The sequence below is a fragment of the Asparagus officinalis genome, chromosome 6 (assembly GCF_001876935.1).
Source record: "Asparagus officinalis chromosome 6, Aspof.V1, whole genome shotgun sequence".
Classification (NCBI taxonomy): Eukaryota; Viridiplantae; Streptophyta; class Magnoliopsida; order Asparagales; family Asparagaceae; genus Asparagus; species Asparagus officinalis.
Window position 1 is genome coordinate 13,853,900 of NC_033799.1, and position 25,251 is coordinate 13,879,150.

General features: G+C 37.4%; 1 protein-coding gene and 1 non-coding gene across 2 annotated transcripts; both read left to right on the plus strand.

Annotated features, from left to right (window-relative positions):
• On the plus strand, positions 411-1,592 carry LOC109845592 (uncharacterized protein At5g64816). The gene is made up of 2 exons (XM_020414864.1): positions 411-624; positions 999-1,592. Exon 2 carries the CDS (start codon positions 1,001-1,003, stop codon positions 1,379-1,381), a length of 381 nt encoding a protein of 126 aa, XP_020270453.1. The 5' UTR covers positions 411-624; positions 999-1,000; the 3' UTR covers positions 1,382-1,592.
• Positions 8,327-8,415, plus strand: TRNAM-CAU. Its single transcript is given in 2 exon segments — positions 8,327-8,364; positions 8,380-8,415. It is a non-coding gene; the product is annotated as a tRNA-Met (tRNA).

The following is a 25,251-nucleotide window of genomic DNA, read 5'->3' on the forward strand; positions in this document are numbered from 1 at the left end:
ATTACACGAGATTACTAGTCTCGCATATTTCAAAGATGATCTTTTGTAAAATCAACCTTTTTTGGCCGGTCATGATGGTCAATTTTGATAGTTATTTATCAAAAAAATCACTTTCGCTAATTTGCTTCAAAAAGGATCTTTTTTCAGAAAATTCTCCTTTATGTTATATGTAGGGACTAAAAATTTTCAGGGGTTATGAAATAAGACTAAAAAATTGTAATAGTTCAAGAGGTGGTAAGGCATGGAGGCTTTTCTTTTTGTGTGTGTGTGGGTCTCAACTTTTTTTAAAAATTAGGTAAATTGCAGATAACCCCCTTATGTACATTCAGTAGTTTAACATTTTGAAAAGGATAAAATTGCAAATGATCCCCCTCTTCCTCATGAATAGATGAGGGGCGTTGTATGCAATTTACCAAAAAGTTTGGGGGGAAAACTCTCGGTTAGGGCAAAAGCGCCAGATCGCTCCTCCCAATTTTCCCGGTCCCTCCTCAAAAACCCGCCGATCCTTAAAAGGAATTCCTCAGACCTTCTCTCTCTCCTTCACCACCGTCGTCGTCGGCGAGGTGGGGCCCGATCGAGTTCTTTTGGCGGGAAGAGCAGAAGACGCGAGAAAAGACGCTTCAGGTAACAAACCCTAAACACTAAAAATTTACAAACAAATACCAAAGTATGATGGATAATTAAATTCATTAATCAAGCCCATTCTCCTTAGCAATTCAAAATTCTCAGCCTAAAGTTCCTCTTTTAAGTTAAACCCCAAAACCCAACCTCCATGCTTTGTGTCAAAATGCGATCTTTAGCTTTTTATTAGACCCCTATCCCTATTTTACTTGCCCTTTCTTAATCAATCGGTGTAAGTTTGGTTCAGACGATGATGTTCTCCTTCACAAAGTCGCTTTTTTATGTTAAGCACTAAAGCCGAACTTCATAATATCTGCCAAAATTCAGTTTTTAGGCTTTATTACACCCCCGTCTCTCTAAATATTTCAATCTTTTAGAAATGGTGGACGTTTGGTGGTCTTTAGTGGGCGCAGCTATCCCAGCAGTGATCGCAGGGCAGGCGATCAGGATGAAGAGGAGAAACACGGAGGAGCAACGGCTCAAGAACGCTCGTGGTCGCGAGAAGAGCTCCGACGATGTCTTTGTATGCGAGAGGGTTTGCACTTCGAAGCGGATGCTGAACAAAGTCGGGGCCTTTTCTAAGGACCCGACGCCTGACACTTGTGTTACTGTCTGTGGTGTTTCTGAGCTCGATGCTTGCACTGACGCTTGTGCTCGTACTGTTTGTGTTAACCAGCACCAGGTTCCCAATTGGAATGATATTTGCCTTCGTCGGTGCCAGAGTGAGTGCCTCAAGTTGTCTTCTTCTTATACTCAGTAGGATATTTTGAGGAGGGTGTTTGGTTGGGGTATTTCGTCGTGGTACTTGTTTTTTGGATTATGGGTTATCTAACGACACCATTTTGGTGCTTAATTGTGCCATTTTGTTGTGATACTTTATCTCTGGAATTTGGGTTATCTTACAACACTGTGTGGTTCTAACTCCTGTGGCTGAAACACTCTTTAATTTGAAGGCAGCTTTCGTTGTGGCATTTTATTGTGATACTTGGGTTCTGCACTTCAGATTATCTAACGACACCGTCTAGGTGTTTAGTTATGGCATTTTGTTGTGATGCTTGATTTATGTGTTTCGGGGTTATCTAACAACATTATGTATGTAGGCAATAAACATTGCCTTAATCCCAAAAATTGAGAAGTTCGCTTGCAAGACTTTGCCTGCGTCTAAAGCTCGCAAGAACAAACCTCATTCTGCTTGTTTGCCTGCATCAAAAAGGCTAAGTCAAGCTCGCCTGAACGCTTGACCCCGCAGGCGAAACGAAGTTCGCCTGCGCAGTAGACTTCGCCCCGAAAAGATTTAAACTTGTCTGAAAGTTTGACTCGCCTGAATGCTCAGTTCGTCAGCTAGCAAATTAGCTAAGCTCGCCTAAATGCTTCGCTCGCCTGCACGAGTCAAGCTCGTCTCCAGAAGGTCCGCCCGCACAAACCAAGCTCGCCTACAGGGTTTAAGCTCGCCTAAACTCCTAAGGGGTTTGCCTGACAACCTCGTCTGTTCGCCTAGCTCGCCTGCAAGCCCGTCTGACCATTCAACCCGCACGCTAGCTTGCCTAGCTCGCCTGAGCGGTTTTTAACTGATTGCTTGATTTGTGGGAGTGGTTACGCCCACTTCCCACGATTTGAGGGGTTGGTTACCACCATCATTCTCTATAAATAGCCTCGGACGGCTACAGAGAAGGGGATCCTGGATTTTTATCTCTTGGCTATCGGATTTTAGCTCTTGAGATCTTGGATTTGGCTCTAATTCTCGGCTCTTTACAAATTCTTGCATTTTAGCCTTTCGAGATCGAAATCTCTTGGGTAATCGGTTCTTTTGGGTGATAAAAGAACCAGCATTCGGTCTTAATTCAAGCTCGGGTATTCGAACTCAATCCATAGAACTTCTATCATACGCTAAAGTTCATTCGCAATTTCGATCAAATCATCCAAGGGAAGCAAGCTCGATACAAGCATTCGAGGGAGGCATCCTATCGCTACAGAAGAACCCACATTAAACAAGAAATGATCGAATTAATTCCTTTCACTTCTGTGTAATTTGATTATTGATTTATAACAACGTTCAATTAATACAAATCGTTTTAGAACCAATTTTACATCAAACAATGTAGTTCTAACTCTTGTTCTTGAAACGTTCTTTAGTTGAAGGCAGCTTTAGTTGTAGCATTGATGTTTTATCTATGAATTTCATGTTATCTAACTGTTGCATGTCAGCAAAAGCGTGCTCGCGAACCAAACACCCACACGAGTCGTTGAGCAATGAGAGGAGAAACAACCAACGAGTGCAATTCACAAAAGAACGACCAAAATCACACAAAAACACAGAGATTTACGTGGTTCGGCAAATTGCCTACGTCCACAGGAAGAGGATGGAGAGATTTCACTATATGAAGGAGAAAACAACGAGTTACAACTCTCTTAAACACTCAAAATAACCCTAACCAACAATTTCTCACGCCCTCACAATAATCTCTCTCAAAGTGCTCAAAAGACTCTTTTCTCTCTCTAATTTCTCTTATAAAACGTTTCATATATATATAAACATTAAAATCAAAAAAGACTAGGAATCCAACAATTCTAAAATCAAAACCAAAATAGACTAGGAATCCCAATAATCCTAAAACCAAAACAAACTAGAAATTCAACAATTCTAAAACCAAAATCAAAACAAACTAGGAATCATGTTTGAACCGATAACCTGCTACCCAACAATTCTCCTCCTCAGCGAAGTGTTTCCAAAACTGAGACGACACCAACAAGAACATCAATGTGTCGTCTCTCCAAATTCGGCTGCACCAATGTGGTTGCCTACGCACCTCTCTCCCAATGGATCAAGCCGCCCGTAGTTCATCCAAATGGCCTCGAAAGGCATCAACAAGAGCAAATCCACAATAAGTTTTTATCCGTATAGCGATTTTTTCAATCTACACACCAATTTCTCCTTTTCGGCAGCTCGAAACCCCAATGACTAAGTTATATAAATTTCTTCATCAAGATCACAATGAAGAAAATCTTTTTTTCACATCCAACTGATCCAATTCCAATTCATATTGTGCCACCAAAGCTAGCAAGATCCGAATCGAAGAGTGCTTCGCTACCGGAGAAAAGATTTTATTGTAGTCAATGTCTTCTTCCTGTGCATAACCCTTCGTTACTAATCTAGCTTTGAACCTCATTGGAGTGCCCTAAATGTCCGCCTTGGTATACACATATTTACAACCAATAGTCTTTCGCCCATTTGGAAGCTCAACAAGCTTTCATGTGCCGTTCATGTGAAAAGACTCAACCTCCAGCATAGTCTCCTGCCACAAATCAGCCTCTGAACTCCGCTCAGTCTCTCTGAATGTCACAGGAACCATCTCGTCGACACTCTCCACCAAAAGTGCATATGCAACGACTGTGTTTGTATACATCGCTGTCAATCGTATGTCTCTTCTGGGTCTCCGAATTGTAATCGAATTATGAACTTAAGTCGTCGGTCCTGTTGAACCTGAGTGTTCGTTTGACGTCACCTCAGTCGGTACTCTAATGGATACGGTCCCATCTGGATTCTGTGGAGCTGCATCAATCTCCACCACCTGCGATATCTCCTCTGTCGGGGGTACACCTGATGAGAGTTGTAAGACTTCAAGAGCGAAGCTTGACGGTACCTATCCCACAAATGCCACAAGACTAATCGTTTTTTATGACCACCACACCCCCATCAAGCTTCTCGAAAGATGCAAACCAATCTCGTCGGGGAGTCATATGATAAGTAGTTCCAGAATCTAGCATCTAATCTGATGCATCAACATGATTAACCTCTGAAGTAATCAATAGAGAAAAGCATGAATTGTCTGAATCGTTATCACTCTTAGCAACATTCACCTCGCTGGCCTTCGAGCCCTTCTTCTTGCTATTCTCCTTCTCTCTGAGTTTCAGGCAATCTCTTTTCTAATGTCATTATACTTTACAGAAAGTACGTTGGTTCTTCGCTAATTGGTAGTGACATCTTGACTTTGACCTGCCTCTATTGTCACCTCTGGAATAGGGACTCCTACCTCTCGTCGACAATGCCTCTGCTGAAGTGCTAGCTCTGAAAAAATATTTATCCTTCCTCAAGTCGAAATTTGTCAACGCATTAGTCACTTTACTATAGGTGATGGAAGATCTATCGTTCAATAAAGTGAGCATGAAGGTATCATACTTCTCATCGGATAATGAGCCTAATAAAATAATCGTCATGTACCATCCGATATCTTCTCATCCACATTCGTCAAGTTCGACAATAACTTTGTGTAGTTGCTCACATGATTTGCAAGTGAGGTATCCCTGAACATCTGGAATCTGAACAATCTTCGTAACAAGTGCAACCGGTTCTCAACACTCTTCGTAAGATACTTGTTGTTGAGAATCTCTCACATCTTCATCACAAACGTCATGTCGATAACATCGTACTTCAACTCTTGTTCCAAATAAGATCTAATCACCCCACAAGCATTTCGATTTATCTTGTCCCATATCGTCTCATCATACTTCGGGCATGGTGGTCTCCTCTAAGCTCTGAGCATTCAAAGCATCCTATACATCACTCATCAACAACCCAAAGTTGATCTTATCGTCATACTTCACAGCACTGGTATTTGTATTCTGAAGTGCAACATGAACTGTACTTGTCATAGCCTTGCTGCTTTCACCACTATCTCCTGTCATTGCTTGCTAACTCTAAATTGTAGAGAAAATTCGAACAACCGATAGAATTGAGAAATTACCCAACTTGAACCTTAGAAGATTGGATTCCAACATGAACTCCCAACCACACGAGGAATGCGAGATCTCCAACTGGCAACCCCGCAATGCTATCTTCATCAAAGCCTAGATCTCCAAGATCCAAGCTTCCAACAACGAATTTTTCTCCACCTAAAACAAACCCTAGGTCTGAAACCCTAGAGCTCTGATACCAAATGTTGCTTCGTTGGCGGAAGCGTGCTCGCGAACCAAACACCCACATGAGTCGTCAAGCAATGAGAGGAGAAACAACCAACAAGTGTAATTCACAAAAGAACGACCAAAATCACACACAAACACAGAAATTTACGTGGTTCGGCGAATTGTCTACGTCTACAGGGAGAGGATGGTGAGATTTTACTATGTGAAGGAGAAAACAACGGGTTACAACTCTCTCAAACACTCAAAATAACCCTAACGAACAATCTCTCACTCCCTCACAATAATCTCCCTCTCAAAGTGCTCAAAAGACTCTTTTTTCTCTCTAATTTCTCTTATAAAAAGTTCCATATATATAGAAACCCTAAAACCAAAACATACTAGGAATTCAACAATTCTAAAACCAAAACCAAAACAGACTAGGAATCTTGTTTGGCCCAATAACCTGCTACCCAACACTAAAAACATTGTGGAGTCTGAACTATTGTCTTTTATACGCTCTTTAATTTGACAGCATCCACGACTTCTCTGTTTTTAGCCTATTTTGGTGTTGCAACAATATTTAACTAAATATCTGTGTTGAACATGGGTACAGCTACTATCCAAACACACCCTCAGATGAGCATGTCACTTTGGGTTAATTCATATAGGAAAAAGCTCTTTGGCTCGCGCGTTAAAGCGCGAGCCAAATAGCGGAACCGATTCATATATGACTGCTATAAGTAAATTCTTCTCAGTAATACTTCAGTATGCTGCTTTCTTATATCCTATGCAATGCATTTATCTGGTGGTATTGGTGTAGATATTGCATTGAAACTTCTCAACCGTTTTACTAGGATTTCTTTTTGAGCTGTATGCTTTTTTCTATAGTTATGCTTATCTTCAATGGTTTTGTTGTTTTGTTACTTGGGGAACATATCCAAATTATGAACCATTAACTGATAGTTGGTTTCTGCATGTTGTATTAGTTTATTGACTTATGGATGAGTATGTTACTCTACCTGTGTCTTCTATTGCTTCTGTAAGCAAGCTCTCTGCAGTAGTACTACTTCACTATGTTGTTTTCTTCTATTCTCTTTAATGCACTTAATCAGTGTTATTTGTGTATTTCACTATGAGGATGTGCATTTGAAACTCCCCAACTCGTAAGGGGCTCTCTCTTTGATCTTCTGTTGTTTCGTTACCGAAGGGAAGTTGAATGTTCCGTATTCTTATGTCTTGTGAACCATTAGCGAGTAGTTGATTTCTGCATTTTTTTTTTTTTTGTTAATTATCTACTACTTGTGTATGCAAGCTCTCCTAAGTGCTACTTCACTGCGTTGTTTTCTTCTATTCTTTTTAATGCAGTTATCTGTAAATTTTGCTCTGACGATATTCAATTTGAACTTCCCTTTTCTTTATTAGGGTTTTTTCTCTGAGCGGTATGTTTTGTGATGTTATTGCAGGAACTTTTGTAATAATAGTTTCCAATAGGTTATTGGATTTGCGTTATAATTGTTTTCCCCGCGAACCCCAATATAATTATACCAATTGCTTTTGTATTCAGCAATTGGTATAATTATATTGGATGCAGCATAGATCCTCCTAGTTTCTATGGATTCAGCATCCTTTTGTGGTATAGCATTCACTTAGATCCTCCTAAATTCTATGGATTCAGCATCACTAATTTAAGGTAATTTTAGGCGTTATATATTTCTTCTATGTTGTTGGCATCAGGAACTACCATATTTATGGTAAATAAATTTATCTTCATCCTGATTCCTGCATTAGAAGATACAGATGTTATCCTGCGCTTACAATTGATGGATTTGCTCCCCTATTATTCTCTTTTACAATATTCTTTCAATATATTAGGTAGCTCTCACCAAAATCATTATATTTCTTTCTTCTTATGTGTTTGATGCTACTAATAGTAGCCAGGCTCAACTCTTGTTAATAGTTCAAAATAGGTCGATTTGTTCAATGGAGCTGGAAGATATTAGAACTGTTCATGCTTGCATCTAGTTTTAAAAAAAAAGGCAAGAGCAGTCATATGCTATGATTTTGATTAGAAAATTGAAGCTCAGTGATGCTTAGTTTTGAGCTTCAGTTTATGTTATATTTTTATTAGTATTTTTCCTCGTAGAAATTTGTTCGATGTAAAATTTTTAGTAAAGAGTAGTCAGCAGTATGAACCTAAGTGAGAGGAGCAATTTATTACTTAATGTGTAAGTTGCCGTAAAATTTAAATATTCCAGTTAAATAAGCTTCAAAAACTCCTTATTTTGACATTATTTTGCGGAAAAAAGTCTACAGTTCCATTATGAAGTTTCTTTTATTTCGGATTTTGTTTTGGACTATGTAACAAACTATAGAATTCTAGTTGCGGAATTTTATGTATTACGTCATCATAATTTCATTTGTTTCTTATAATCATGTTTAGCGAACAAATATACTCAGTAATGTGCATGGACAAGTATGGATTCTAATTACAATTTGAATCTTTTAACTAATTAATAAATAAGTTTATTAGTTGTGACTTGTAAAACTGCTCTTTGGTGCTAATGTTTAACGCCTGATTAAAATGCTTTAACTCTGTAAGATATTTTCAAAAAGCAGGGTCGAAGATGAAGAAGCACGTCATTTTTCTTAAAAAATTTTTTCTGTCCTCTTTTGAACAAATAAACTCAGTACTGCATTTAGACCGATATGGATTCCAATTTCAGTTTAAATCTTGGAATATGGTGATAAAGATACACGCGTTAGTACTATTCATCTTTATTCACATATGTCTACAGCTTACAACGTTGGGGTGGTGGCGCAGTTGGCTAGCGCGTAGGTCTCATAGCTAAAAGTTGAGTTATCCTGAGGTCGAGAGTTCGAGCCTCTCTCACCCCAAACTAATTTTTTCACTTTTTCCCCCACTTTTAATTCAAGTTTTTAGTATAACTAGTTTTTACACACGTGCAATGCACGTGATTTAATACCATGATTAAGTATTTTTGACAGTTTGTGCTTATTTTTTTCTTTAAACTCTTACATCCCGATTATTTTTTTATGTTTGTTTAAATGGGATACACCCAATTTAAATTTTCATATTGATATTTGAATTGACAAAAAACAAATATAATTTAAAAATAATTTGAATATTCATATTATTTTTGACAGATATGAAACTAAGCTTTATTTGAGAAAGTATAGCATTGCAAAGTGAAAAATATTAAAATAGTGTTATACAAGGAATGTGAATGTTTAAAACCAATATGGTAAAATGATTGATTTAAAGTATGTTAAAACGATGCAAAAGAGAATATGAAGTTTATTCCTAATCATTGATAGACTTCATAAAAAAATATAAATTAAAGATTAATGCTAACTCTAGTGTACTTTTATATGATAAAAACATCCACATAAGAATATAAAAGTACTGGAAAAAATTCATGAAACTCCCTTCTAAAGATTCCTAATTTCACTCAAAATAATTAAACTATTCTATAAAATATTTATAAAATATTATTTTTATTTCTTCTATTTTATTTTTTATTGAGTTAAGATCAATCCTTCTTCAGGTTTATCATTTATCATTTCTCGGACAATTCTAGAGTATTGTCTTCATCATCTACATCAATTGTGACATCAGGCTAATTTTATATTTTTTATGCTATTATCTTTCCTTGTGCATCCAATAAGAATTTCTGTTATTTCAATAATATTACCTTTGCTCTATCCTTATCATTTTTCATAAAGATCTAAAATAAATACCTGCATTATTCATTACTAATTTCTCTTAGATTATAATATTAATATTTAATTTGAAGAACACAGTATGGAATTTATGAATACTTACTAATTTTTCTTATGTCTTCCATGGAGATTTTTTCTTTGATTAGGATAAAGTTATTAAATTATTTTTTAATGTAACTCATTCAGTGCTTCATTAATAGATATGTCTTATGTTAATGCCAATTCAAGTGATTCATTGACGTTTTCTGAATTTTAGATTTATTTCCATCACTTTCCCATTTGCAATGGAAATAACTCAATTCTTTTAAAGTTATCTCTAAATATTCTAATAGTTTCTCCATATGTAATTCCTTGTATTCTTTTACCCTATAAATATTATTAACGTCAAAGATTAAAGTTTCTAAATTAAAATCAATTAATGCTAAGGTATAATATTATAGTGTTTTATCATTTCTATGGATTTAAACATCTATCAATTAATGTTACGAATGTATTTTGGCTACCCCAACTTATTACTAAAATTATATGAAATTACTTTAATTTATATAGTGTCGATAATTTTTAATCTATAATATTTTTAAAAATTTTATCCATTAACCGGATGTTTTTAATCAATTCTTATTGTTTTTGTTTACCAGTATCAACTTAGACTATTCTTAGATGCTGAAAATGGATAGTAAATCCCTAAATTAGAAATTTTAATATATATATATATGAAAAATACCAAACAATTACACTTTTCTTTGCCAAGTTTTAAAATTTTAGCCCATTTTTGTGGTTTTGAACTTTGAGGGTGTGATTTATAATTTTTAAAATTTTGAAAGAGTTTTTAAAAAAATTTACTTTTAAGTTTGGTAGTTGTAAATTCTATGTTTCATGTGTTGGTGGTAATTTTTTAAATGTTAGTATATTTCTTGTAACTCTAAAATTTTGAGGGTGTCTTTTGTAATTATTAAAACTATAGATTAATTTTGAAAAATATTAAATTTCAGCGGTCTACCAATCGACGAATTTGATGTGTGCTAGTTAAAAATTTTGAAAATTTAGAGTTTTTTTTACGATTTTTAAATTTTGAAGGAGTTTTTAAAAATTTTGAGGTTAATTTTGGCAAATTTTAATTTTTTAGGTGTCTAAGGGTAATATCTTGAATTCATCTTATTTTATTTACAAATTTTAGAATTTTAGGGTGGCTTTTTATAATTTGAACTTTTGAAGGTGTTTCTATAATTTTTGAGATATTGAGGGTGTTAATTAAAAAATTTAAATTTAAATGTTAAAAATTTTAGGTGTATCATGGTAATCTCTTGAATTCATCTGTGTTGTTTGTAAATTTTAAAATTTTAGAATTTTAATGTACTTGTCTGTAATTTAAACTTTTGAGGGTGTTTCTATAATTTTTGAGACATTGAGGTGTTAGCTGTAAATTTTAAATTCTTTGCAAACTGATGTTAATTTTTTAATTTCATGTTTTTTATTTTAAGTTTTGAGACATTTGGATGAGTTTTATAATTTTAAACTTTTCAGGACCTTTTCTGCAATTTTAAAACTTTTTATAGTTTTTTTGCAATACTTCATGTATTATAATATGTTATCTACTTGTAATTTCTTTATCTTAACAAACTAATATCATTTTTATGTTTTATATATTTTATTAATATTAGTTTTTTAAATTGTTAAGCTAAACATGGTTCACATAGGATTAGGATAAGATATGATTATGATTAGGATAGATTAAGATATAAATAAAATATTCAAAATAGTGAAGGGTAATATTGACCATTGAAAATTAGAATTTGATTATAGATAAGGTAGTTCAAACTATAAAAGGGTATATTTGTCTAAAAAAGATTTTCCGAACTCGTGCTTTTAAAGGGAGTATGATATGATTGTCGCTTCAGAATCCAGCTAATAAAACTAAAAAAAAAAGAGAAAATTATTGTGGTTTTCATTAACTGTTGCTTAGGGTCCGGTTACTCCAACTAAAGATGAGAGAAAAATAGGCTGATTTAAACATCATTTATAATTCAAGTTTTTATCATAATTCTTGCTTTAGACTCCAGTTAATCAAACTAAAAAAAGAAATTAAAGATGATACAAAATAAAATTCTTTTTGAGATTTTAGTTAATTCGTATGATATATATCGAAGAGAAGAGTTCCCCCCTAGCTTTTAGCGGTTTTTACTGATTTATAAAGGAAGGTGAGAGTGATTAACTGAGAGTCGATCTAGCCAATTGTTTCTTCATCCTAAATGCCAAGTATTTACTAGCCAACATATAAACATCCATTATGCGCATGTTTAGAAATGTCAAAGACACGTACATTTGGAGAGCTAGCTTGCAAAGAAATTAAAGATGATACAAAGAAAAAATTTAAGAGCTATTAGACTGTGTCATATTCTAAATTTATTGTGATTTGTTTAAAAAATTTTAAATCTATCAATTCGTTGAAGGTATTTAACTTTAGGGAAAAATGCTTCGAGCCCCCAAATTCGTAATAAGTATGCTTCCCCCTCCCAAGACTTTTTCAACGCTCTCAAAACCCCCAAATTCATAATAACTATGCACTGAGCCCCCAAAACACAAAGCCCAAGAATTTTACACAGGTAAAGACTATAATGCCCATTCTCTTTCTCACCATGCAATCCCTCTGCTCTCCTTCCCCCCCACCATTTTTGCCCTAGCCCCCTCCGTCCCTTCCACAACCCTCGTGGCGGCCGAAGCTCCTCTCCGGTCTCGCGCCTCGACCCCTCGCCTCCGCTCGCCGAGATCCGTCATGTCCACCGCCGATCCCAGCACGACCTCCGCTCGACCCCTCGCCTCCGTCCCCAACCCAATCCCTCAGGTCCATCATCCTCGAAAAACCCTACCACGTGCTCTCGAGCTCGTCCAGTCCGGCTCTGGCCGCCTCTCCGACCACGTGCAGGAGGAGCTCGTCCCAAGGCGGCAGAGTACAACAGCAAGAGAGTAGAGCTCGAGAGCGGCTTGCCGCTCAAAGGAGTGATTTGGACGAGCTCAGGGCACGCGACGTGGCACTGCGAAGGCCTTTTCATGCTCTCCTTCTTGTATTCCATCTGATGGTCCCATATCGAACCAGGTACCCACCCTCACAAAAGCGGTCAAACATTTCATCCAGCGACGTGAACGGAGCATTAGGGGGCCTGCTAGCATTCGTAAAGTGCCAAAAGGGGACGAGCGCATCCTTAGGATCCCGGCTGACCTAGACGACACGAGTGGATTTCTTGAAATTGAGGGAAAATATTCAATTCATTTGTTTATTAATTTTCTGATATTTGAGGTTTGATCTATTTTTGAAGAACAGTTATTATAACCAGCAACTTTAATTTGGGTTTTTTTGGGGTTATAGGCTCTATTTTACTCGTGTAAAATTAGGAATCAAGAACGGAAAGAATCAAGATCGGGTCGGTTGTGAAGGATACGCGTTGGTTGTGAAGGATACAGATTGGTTGTGGAGGTTACGAATTGATTGTTAAGATTACGGGTTGATTGTGGAGGTTACGGGTTGGTTTGTGGAGGTTACGTGTTGGTTGTGGAGGTTACAGGTTGATTGTTAAGTTTACGGATTGATTGTTAAGGTTACGGGTTGGTTTGTGGATATTAGTCCATCAAATCTTTGGTATTCCTAAATAAATCCTTTAAATCATTGAAATGGCTCTAATCAGAAAATTAAGTCATGTAGCTATTTTAGATCTGGGCCCTTAATTCATAAAGCTGTCATTATGTAACTCAATTCTCATAATGGGCGAACTAATTTCAAAGTAAACTCAATTTACAATCAACCCGTAACCTCCACATAAATCTGGGCCCTTAATAATATAGGCTTTATGTACCAACTCGAAGGATACGGATTGGTTGTGGAGGTTACGAATTGATTGTTAAGATTACGGGTTGATTGTGGAGGTTACGGGTTGGTTTGTGGAGGTTACGTGTTGGTTGTGGAGGTTACGGGTTGATTGTTAAGTTTACGGATTGATTGTTAAGGTTACGTGTTAGTTGTTAATGTTACGGATTGATTGTTAAGGTTACGGGTTGGTTTGTGGAGGTTACGAATTGATTGTTAAGATTACGGGTTGATTGTGGAGGTTACGGGTTGGTTTGTGGAGGTTACGTGTTGGTTGTGGAGGTTACGGGTTGATTGTTAAGTTTACGGATTGATTGTTAAGGTTACATGTTGGTTGTTAATGTTACGGATTGATTGTTAAGATTACGGGTTGGTTTGTGGAGGTTACGAGTTGGTTGGTACATAAAGCCTATATTATTAAACACGGAGAATAAAAGGTTACGAGTTGATTGTTAATGCTAAGCTAACATTTCACATAGAGAGTAGCATTATTGTGCCTCGTTTAACGCCCTATATGTGATGCCAATGTTTAATGCCCGCACAAGGGAATCCGGTTCATTAGCTTATTGGGTCTTGTTAGATATTTGTCCCCTAAACCTTGTGAAGTTTGAGGTTAGCCCCTCTGATCGTTGAAACTTCTACAAGATCCCCCAGTTTTCATAGTTTACTTTGAAATTAGTTCGCCCATTATGAGAATTGAGTTACATAATGACAGCTTTATGAATTAAGGGCCCAGATCTAAAATAGCTACATGACTTAATTTTCTGATTAGAGCCATTTCAATGATTTAAAGGATTTATTTAGGAATACCAAAGATTTGATGGACTAATATCAAATAGTGGATGTAACGAGTACTGTTGAGGAGTACTAGTAACTATTGCAGGCTCACGTGAAGAATCTGGTCAGAGGCTTTGAATGAATCAAGAGGACGAGTACGTTTACATATCAAACTTTATAGGCTTTATGTACCAACTCTGTAACCTTAACAATCAATCCGAAACATTAACAACCAACACGTAACCTTAACAATCAACCCGTAACCTCCACAACCAACATGTAACCTCCACAAACCAACCCGTAACTTTAACAATCAATCCGTAAACTTAACAATCAACCTGTAACCTCCACAACTAACACGTAACCTCCACAAACCAACCCGTAACCTCCACAATCAACCCGTAATCTTAACAATCAATTCGTAACCTCCACAACCAATCTGTATCCTTCACAACCAACGCGTATCCTTCACAACCAACCCGATCTTGATATCCTTCACAACCGACCCGATCTTGATTCTTTCCGTTCTTGATTCCTAATTTTACACGAGTAAAATAGAGCCTATAACCCCAAAAAAACCCAAATTAAAGTTGCTGGTTATAATAACTGTTCTTCAAAAATAGATCAAACCTCAAATATCAGAAAATTAATAAACAAATGAATTGAATATTTTCCCTCAATTTCAAGAAATCCACTCGTGTCGTCTAGGTCAGCCGGGATCCTAAGGATGCGCTCGTCCCCTTTTGGCACTTTACGAATGCTAGCAGGCCCCCTAATGCTCCGTTCACGTCGCTGGATGAAATGTTTGACCGCTTTTGTGAGGGTGGGTACCTGGTTCGATATGGGACCATCAGATGGAATACAAGAAGGAGAGCATGAAAAGGCCTTCGCAGTGCCACGTCGCGTGCCCTGAGCTCGTCCAAATCAACTCCTTTGAGTGGCAAGCCGCTCTCGAGCTCTGCTCTCTTGCTGTTGTACTCTGCCGCCTTGGGACGAGCTCCTCCTGCACGTGGTCGGAGAGGCGACCGGAGCCGGACTGGACGAGCTCGAGAGCACGTGGTAGGGTTTTTCGAGGATGATGGATCTGAGGGATTGGGTTGGGGACGGAGGCGAGGGGTCGAGCGGAGGTCGTGCTGGGATCGGCGGTGGACATGACGGATCTCGGCGAGCGGAGGCGAGGGGTCGAGGCGCGAGACCGGAGAGGAGCTTCGGCCGCCACGAGGGTTGTGGAAGGGACGGAGGGGGCTAGGGCAAAAATGGTGGGGGAAGGAGAGCAGAGGGATTGCATGGTGAGAAAGAGAATGGGCATTATAGTCTTTACCTGTGTAAAATTCTTGGGCTTTGTGTTTTGGGGGCTCAGTGCATAGTTATTATGAATTTGGGGGTTTTGAGAGCGTTGAAAAAGTCTTGGGAGTGGAAAGCATACTTATTACGAATTTGGGGGCTGGAAGCATTTTTCCCTTAACTTTATCCATCTAAATTACTAGCTTAATGTAAACGGTTTACTGGTGATCCAATAAGAAGTTTAGATAAAGGGGTATTTTCACGTAAGAAAGAAATAGAAAGGTTAGTCGCATTGTTGCTTCGATTGCATAATCCCATGCACATTGAAAAGAATTAGAAAGAATATCAAAGTCAAATGAAAACCTTATGTCAATAACTAGCAATGCGCCGTCGCGGATCCATGATTCCTGGAAGGTAGTATTACAATATAATTGATAATTAAAAAATTTACAACTGTACTTGACAATTTTTCATATTTCAAATAAAATGACATATGCTTGCATTATTAGTAAAACTATCAAGTGTATCTTTCTCAATAAGTCACTACGTAACTTATTATTTATTTCTTTCTCAATATGTCATTAAGTAATGATTCAGTCAAATATCACTTATTTTATTGTGGAACTGAACAAATGCTAAGATACGACTCTTATGCACAAGCATGCTATTGGGCATAGCCTTGTATTTCAGATCTAGAAGACTACAATAAAGATATAAGAAGAGGTATTCATGCAGCGGCTGAAGTGGCAAAAGGATCACCATCGGCGTCGGAGTCCAGAGCGGAGACCGCCAACGGTTTCGTCGACGGTATTTCCGGCAAAACTAGATCAAAACCCAATTCGTGCTGTTTATGGGTTTTTTTTTTTTTTTTTTTTTTTTTTTTGGGTAGAGGGAACTAAGGGAAGAGGTTTTCTTAGAGATTTTTTGATGAGATTAAGAGGGTTTCTTGCAGATTCTTTATCAAGACGAGGAATGCAAGAATAAATTATTCTGTAATCTCTATAATAAAAAAAGATTCAATTCTCTCCCCATGAACATAAGTGATTAAATTTTTTTATCTGTAGAACTATTATTGCGGCATGTTATCATTCTCTTTAGTTCAAACAGGTATTTTTTGTGTTTCCATATTCACCGGTGATCGATATGTCTACGAAGAAGGAGATCTAATTAGGGAGTTTTGTGATGCTTTCGGAGGCAACGCTCCGCCATAGATCGTCCCGTTAATGCGAAACGATTAATCGCGTTGCAAGTGGTGTGCACCAAGACATGCCTCATTGCAAAAAAGAACAAAGGTTGAGATAACAATCCTTATGTGCACGCCTCTTGGTTTTTTAAGTTGTTTTTTTTTCATGTTCAACAAAGACAATGGTCTCATTTATGAAAGAATACGTGTGAAAGATATGTAATGTACGCATATATTTTGTGTCAATAACGAGATTAAGCTTCATTAGTCAAGATTTTTAAGTCCTCGCTGAAATAAACTTCATTAAGTACATGGGTAAAGTCCAAATTTTATTATACAATATTAATTCTTATTGTAAATTTCATTATATGGGGATGAGTTAGAGTCCTTTAGCAAAATTTTAGAAATTAAACGGGATACTGTGGTTCTCGTTATGACTGGTGCTTAGAGTCCAATTAATCAAACTAAAAGGAAGATAAAGTAGTTTTATTTATACATCATATAAAAAAAACATAAAATAAGAACAAGAGTTAAATATCCTCTAAATCCTATATTTCTTTATTGAAATGATCTTTGTACAACGAAATAACATACGGAGAGAGGTCGTTGTTGTAAATATAAATACAATGAATGTGGACATTACTAGAAGAAATCTCTTCACCTACTTGTGACTTTTAGTATTCCCTTCTACATCTATATAATGTAATCCATGGAAGACAAAATGTATGGAGAAATGAAGATGAATAAAATGAGATGATCACTTTCTCCCTATCTCTTCTCTTGTCTATTTACATTTACATTTCATGTTCGATTCTTACTTATGATATGTGATGTATGTAGATATAACAACAAGATTACAACAGTATGAAACTATTTCAGCATTTTTTTCTTCTTATTTCTTCCGTTGGATTGGTGAGCAAGTGTTCAGGACCTCAGGATTAGCTTGTGCCTCGCTTTCCATTTTGATCGCGTTTCAAAGGTCTTGTCAGGTCCTCAACGTACATATAACTGCATAGTTGAGGAGATTAATGATCAGTACCCTCCCAGGAAACAATATTAGCTCCTTGGACACATAGATGAAGATATTACTCTGGATGGATTCAGTATGAAAGCAAAAGGAGTTTATGGTACCCATAATATATATATAGGCAGTTTTTGCTCACGTACTCGTGTTCCAGCAACATTCGCTTCTTTTTTCTTTTTTCTTTTTTTTTTGCCCCTAAGTAAAATTGAAAGAGAGTATATATTTTCTAGCATTCTATTGCCGTTCCTGTCTGAAATCAGCTATAGGGTTCATGTAAAATAGTGTTGATGCCATACTGTTCTAATGGGGTTACTTACCGCAATGGTTGCAAATACAGTTGTTTCTTCCGTGATTTGTTGAAATGACAAATACGAGTTTGCAGGTTCATCTTCTCACACTCCAACAGATTGGTCGATTGATGACGGGGGTTATAAACTTTCATATTTAGCGATTGATTGTGGTATATATGGGAAGGAATTATTCGAACTGGCTGTTTTGCTAGATTGTGCGCGTTATGATACCTTATTTAGTGGCTCGAAAATGGGGTTCTTTTTATTTCGGCATTTGGGTTTCATCATCGAGATTACTGGATAATTGCTGGTGAGTTGGTTGAACGTTTGATGCAAACATGATAGCATGGATCGGCCAGGGACCTTTGTGTTGTATTCCAGTACTGCAACCGGTTATCTCGTAAGGGCTTTTTTGGTCTTCGCTCTTTGTGTTTTGCCCAGGGAGTCAGTGCAGTCGAGCGTCGAGAATTTTTGGGAAGAATCAGCACGGCCCCTCTCTAAACGCGTCAGCAACGACAACTGATTTGAGTTTGGGGTGACTTTGGTACGTGTTCCCTCTTTCTGGCGTTCGCCTGAACGAACGCAAAATAATGCACCAGGATGGGATTTCGTCCAGCTTATTGTTTTATACAAATTAATCTTCACTTCCTGACTTTTGGGATGATCGGAGAGTGTCCAGCAAAAAAAAGAAGGAACTTGATGATTTTGGTGATTATGTGTGATCTTATTAAAATGTGAATATTTCTAATTTCTCATGCATTAATCTTTCTTCCCCATGATTAGTGCACTGTGATATATGATAGTAATTATTACTTGTCTTTGGCCTCGAATGTTCATTTTTACTGGACATCCTTGTGATTTTTGCACGATTATATCTCTTGATTCTTTAAGTATCTTTGTCCAGAAGACAAACACTTTAAAATTTTGTAAGACGTGAAAAATTAAATGCCTCAATAAAAAAATATTCACTTTTCTGGGCTATCCCAGAAGGATGGATTTGATCTATGGAAGCCAATAATTTGATCGAAAAATTCTTTTCCCTATTCCACGCAAATAATATTGTACTCCAGCAGCAGTACATGACCAAGAATTGCACTTAGCATTCTGAATTGATATCTATATTAGTAGTCGCAGAGAAGCACAATCAATTGATGATTAGAAATCACAATGTCAGACTAGTTGGCTTACGAGTTGTGTTTGTATCACATGCTACAATTCAGAAAATTACTTATACGCGTGGACAAGGGGGAGGCTATAAACATAGTAGGAGATCTTATCCTGTAGCCATTTTTGGATTTTAAACCCTCGACTGAATACAATTCAACAAGTAACCTTGTAATCTTACAATAGTACAACTAAAAGCATTATGAACTAATCCTTGTATTAGTAGTTGTTAAAAACACAACCAGTTGTTATGAGAAACCATAATGCAAGTTTAATTGGTTCAGTCGTAGTGCCTGAAGCACATGTCATAATTCAAATTAATATTCATAAGCTCGAACGAGGGGGAGGTAGTAGATCTTATCGAGGTGGTCAAGGTAAACTATTTGGTTTCTCTATATTTGGATTATATACATTTGTCAGACAATTTTAATTTATCTTGATTTTGCTTTAAACTCTTGTGAACCTATGTGGTTTTTATTCATATGTGTATATTATAGAATTTGTCTGACCTAAAATACACCATGTTGCGATGAGTTTGAGTTTTAGGGACCCAAATTCTTAAATTCAGGCATGAGCGATTGGGTCATCTTGGGCAAAATATGATTTGTCGGATTTTCTTATATTAAATGAGGCATTCAAACCAAATCCGACCAACTGCATATCACAAATTTCCCCCCTTTATCTAATACGTGGTGAAGAAGCGAAACATTTCCCATCTGCGTATTATTTATTTGCAGTCCATGTTTCTATATCACCACCATAGCGTACCTCTATGGGACCTCGGTGAAGGTACATACATTATTTATAAAACTCCGTCAATAATTTAGTACCTATGGCCTATGTTAGGGGATCAATTTATAATTTGGTACGCTGACTGCATTTTCATTGAAGATCAATTCTCGACATTAGGGGGAGATTAGTGCCCAAAATACAAAATAATGTCAAGATCTTCAATATTTATATCCACGTACTAGTCAAACTGAACCAGAAGTTCACATGATAATCTGCTAAGAAAAGAGTGACTAAGCCCCATATTCATGTTGAGTATATCATTGATGATTTGGTATGCCAGAAGCATATTGTGCTAGAAGCATATAAAAAAAGATAAAAGTTCGCGGCAAACTAAATTATATATATAGAAAGACAGTCACTCCCATAACCTCCAGAAGAGATTCATCCTGAAGATGGAATCTCCAGTAAATTGCACGTGCGCTTGATAATCATAATATTGGAGATGCGGAACGGCCAAATCCAATTGTTAAGGGAAATGACGAGGATTTGGTTGACATAAAATAAGAATTAAAGTGGTCACAAATTTGTGAAAAAGGAGAAATATATAATATCAATATAAAAGTTGTCGACAACATAGTTGCCTCTACAGTTGCTCTTACTATCTCCGAAAATAATCTGGATCCAGAACCTAAGTCGGTAGTAGAGTGCTTGAAGCATTCGGACTAGGTGAGATGGAAAGTGGCAATTGAGGCTAAGTCGAACTCGCTAAAGTATTTTGAACCTGTAGTTCATATATCCATGCAGGATATAATGGGTCTTCGTAAGAAAAATAAATGAGAATTGTAGGGTGGTGAGATATAAAGCGAGATTCATAGCTCTATGGGTTCACGCAGAGACCCGACATCGATTTAGATGTAAAATATTTTCCTATTAGTGATTGTATTATGTTCCGTAAGTTAATACCTATAGCAGAAACTATGAATTTATATATGCAGTATATGTACATCATGACCATATTTTTATATGAGTCATTAGACGCTAATATTTTTATATGAAAGTCCCTGATGGACTTAAAATTCCTGAATTAAGAGAAAACAAGAATCGTAACATGTATAGCATTAAATTATAAAGGTCGTTATACGACTTGAAACAGTCAGGTAGAATGTGGTATAAACGACTGAGTGAGTTCCTCCTGAAAAGGAGATATGCAAATAATGATGTTTGCCCTTGTGTGTTTATAAAGAAATTCAAAAAAAAATGGCTTCTGTATTATATTGATGATATAAATGTTATTGGAACACACAAGGAGCTTACAGAAGCTAGCTCATGCCTAAAGACGGAGTTTGAAATGAAAGACTTGATCGATGTAAGAAGAACGCTCGAGTTTGGGGATCTGGACCATGCCATGAAGACCCCTCGAGCATGTCGCACAGAATACGGAAATCTCATATTTCTTTCACGACATCACCCTCCACAGCTAGTTGGCTCTAGATAGAACGGATTTTCTTTACAAAATTTTATAGCTGGGTGTACATTAGTCATCAAATCTCCTTAAGGCACGAACCCGCCCATCGAGATACATTCATTCTTCTTATCCGCGGTATTTGCTAGTCTGTGTCCATACTGGCATTTCTCCCAATATGTTACATAATTGAAATCTTTTAAAATTACAATTGGTGATTTTGATGAGTGGACATGAGCTTTCGCAGTGCTCTTGATATTACATCGGGCGCATTGATCTGGTACGCACAAATAAATCTACGGTATTTGTTGGTACTTCTTCCCTTTCAAGTGGAGAAGACTTGGGAGTGGCAAATGATTCCTCTGAATTAAACTGCGCCCTCCGGCCTGCAGTCTCTCAAGCTACCAAAGAATGTGAATATACTTTGCAAATGTTTAACAAAAAAGAGTAAATACCTTATTGGGAACAAAGGAATGTTTCTGGATGGAAAAGGAAGGAATCCTTCAGTAGTTTTAGGACCGGCCTATAATGGGTATCTTGATGTATAATCAAGGACCAAGTCTCTACTCCTCATAATAAAGATTTTGATGGCAGGACACAGTTTGGCCGGCGGTGACGAGATTTTTGAAAAATCTCTGTCGCTTTAAGAGCAGAATAGGCTTTTTTTGCGTTTTGATTATGTTACGGACTGTAAGTGCTCGATGTTTCCCTTAACATTCGTTCGTTAGAGATTAATACTTTCCGCATCCAGTTATGAACCGGTGTTGCCGCAAGTTTTCGTTTCAGTGAAGTAAAGAAATTTCTTGCAATAGACTGACTTATATCTGCAGTTTCATGTCTCTCTATTCGGTCTGTGTTTTAACTGCAGTAGTTGCCTAAAAGGTGAATCCATTTTACAAAACACATATCTTTTCCAATTACCTCCAAGATGCAAGACCTTTACAAGCGTAATCCTTTAGAGGATGGCTATCAGATATAGTTTCAACAGATAATAAGTTTGTTTGGCGCTCTTACACATCTTATAAGACCACTCAATAGTAGTAAGTTAATACGCTTTTATATGGAGGAATTTATAGCACTTCAGCACTCGGGAGAATGTAGTTAATACCATGAGATTTCGAAGAGAATTCGCGTTGATTAGTACATATATTATGAGGTGATACGTTTCTAGAAATTTGGTGGATTCGATAACGAACAAATATAGATGTATTTTATTCTACACTCCAAATAGCTTTAATAGAGGACCAATAAGAAGTACACTAACTACTACATCTTGTAATTGCGATCAACTGAATAATAGCGCTTAGGTTGAACAATTATGAATCATGATGAACCCTTGACACGTAAAATCACTTCATTAACTTCTCCCAAAAAAATGATCTATTATACGAATTTCATAGATGGAGCCTCAACAGTCAAAGTTTTTCGACAGACAGACCGATAGTCCCGCATCCGGAAAGTTTAATAGTTGTTATAGTCATTCTAGTGCTGAAATCGCCTCAAGTGACAATTTTCTTCGCAGTTCTTCACTAAAAGTATAGTCTTTCTGTCCCATCCACATCATCATTATTGGAGGAAGAATCATGCATGCACAATATCACAGACTTGCGCAACAAACATGTATCGAACTCTTCTTAGAGGTAGGAGAGGTCCACGAATTCCCCTATCCTAAAGAGACACATTTACAATCCTATTAGAGAATTGCCCTAGAGACAGCCAGGGGCTTCTGATTATTATATTTCGTGAGCGCGACCCTTTTGTCCGTACGCTGTCACCCTGGCGTTTTAGGCCCAATAGCATCTAGCATACGGTCATTTATTCAGGGAGGGAGGCGGGAATTTCTTTCAACCCGCCTGGACATCGGCATAAGATGGATGTAGCATTTCCGGAATGCTAGATTGAGTTCGCCTAGTCCTCTTTCTTTCTGAGAAGTATTACTGTCCCCCTCAAGAGGTTTCTTAGCTAAAGGTTCCTCTTGAAATGAGCCGAACATCTTGGGCCGACTAAAGTGCACATGACTCGTAATAATGGTGAGGATCCGAATCTATAGTTTGTACTCTTTTCGCCGTATTTGGCTACTTTTTTTGGTGCTTGACCACCATGGACAGAGCTGGACTATTCAGTGTATAGTTTCGACGTATTTTAATGTAGACCACCTCCAGTGAATAGCAAGCATCAGAGCCGCATTCTTAATTGTCCCTGCGCACTGACAGCCAATCACCTCGATAGATTCATTAAATGCATTATGGTGCCATTACATTCTATCCGCCCCAATAGGTCTGTTACTATCTGTCTTCCCATTGGTACGCATTTCCTCAGCTGTGCGACACCGCGATCTTTTCCCGCAGTGCACCTCGCGTGTTATTTTATTTAACGAGAGTAATCTGTACGAATCATGTTGTGTAGTGACTAATAAGCGTGGCCGCGCGCGATTCTCGTAATTTTAAATGCCATAAGCAATGGTGAGATTTTGTGTGACATCTACGTTAGGAAGAAAATCTTCAACTACTTGGTGACTTTTAGTGATTGCCTTTCCCACGTATCCTATTATAAAATTGTAAAATCCATGTGAAGATCACAAAATCCCGTACTGTCAATACTCAGAACATGCAAGAAAATGTGTAATGTAAATATTGTAAATCTCTCACTTTTCATCACACTATAACATACGGTATCTCCTATCTAGTATTCTTAGTTCCTAGTAAATATAAAAATATCTTTATTGTTCGATTGCTTACCTTTATGATATGTGGATGTACTGTAGATTATAACAACAACGATCCCTTATGCTTTATAACATAGATCGTCAGTTTTCTTTCTCTCTCACAGACACCTGTACGCGAAGCCTTAAACATGGCTTGTTGTAGTTCCTCTTTACTGTCGTCACTCTATATAACAATTATACACTCTTTACTACCCCCACAATTTAGCTAATTTCGGGATTTGCGCAACTGTTCAGAGGTCGCGCCAGAGAACCATTTTACTGTTTTTCAATTCCCACCTCCTCATTTTACAACAAAATTCTTTGTGTTAGTTCCCCTTTTTCTCCATTTTTACTTCCTTATTGGTTTTAGGTAACTAATTGTCTTTTCAGGTATATCAGCACCCAGGAGCCCGCTCTGCTTATTCACTTCAAAGAAATTCAACCCAAACGCAGAAGCAAAGACGAGAATGGCACCAAACGGGAGCCAAGCTACTTCCTTGTATTCTGAATGGTAAGGAGGCCCGCTAACTTCGTGCGGCGGAAGCAACAATCTGCTCCAGAACCGACATTCACAGAGTTAGAGGACTTCCGTCAACTTATCACTTGTTCATTTGACTGTTTGATATCAGCATCAACAAATAGTTTTGGCCTAAATCAATTTTAGCTCTCACCGCCTGCGCACTGTTTACCTCCTTAATGCGGTTTTTGTCAACAGCAAGATTTTTAGCCCTTAAACCAGGTTGTTGCGTTCCACCAACTGGCGCTGTGGCTCTCAATGATCCGAGCCGAATTGTCATCTATGCCAGCAGTCTTCGAACACCAATAAATCTATTAGTACCATAAAAGTAAAACCCTAATCTCATCATTACTGAGTTTTACTCTCTCCTTGTTAAAATATGGTGGCCTAGTGAACCACTCAGCTGATTAGAAAGTTATTACTAATGGTCTCACTAACCAGACATAATATAATGTGATGCGGCGAGAGAGACAAAGCCACACCACAAATTGTAATAGGTTGTAACGGAATGGATAAAGTTAAGCGAGCAGACTCGTAGCGGTCGCCGGCCGGCACCGGCACGGCGCGCTGTCGGAGCGCCACTCAAAAGGGGTCGGGGCCAAAATTCCGGACCCGGGCCCCGGCGAATTCGTACGGGCCGGGGCTCCATATCTGAGAGCACGTAAAACACGATCAACATCAGGGCCCGGTCGTCAGCGAGTCTACCTGGGTCCTTCGTCAAATCCAAACCCGACCTCTCCGAGAACACTCAATTATTTTAATGTTGACTGAGAACTCATAAGTAAATGACTCACATATTAATCTTAATGAATTAAAATCAAGTTATAAAGTATTGAAAGTATCTACGCGCTTTCAAGTTTTTCTATCTTTAATTAGCTATTATTATAGGATTTCACTACTCTTCCCAAATACATCCAATTAATAAGCTTGATTTGATTTAATTTAAAAGCTTCGTCTAAGCATCTTTGATTTATGACTCTGCTTGGTTCTACTT

Coding starts and splice junctions, on each gene's coding strand:
- LOC109845592 (XM_020414864.1), top strand. CDS start 1,001: ATGGTGGACGTTTGGTGGTCTTTAGTGGGCGCAGCTATCCCAGCAGTG.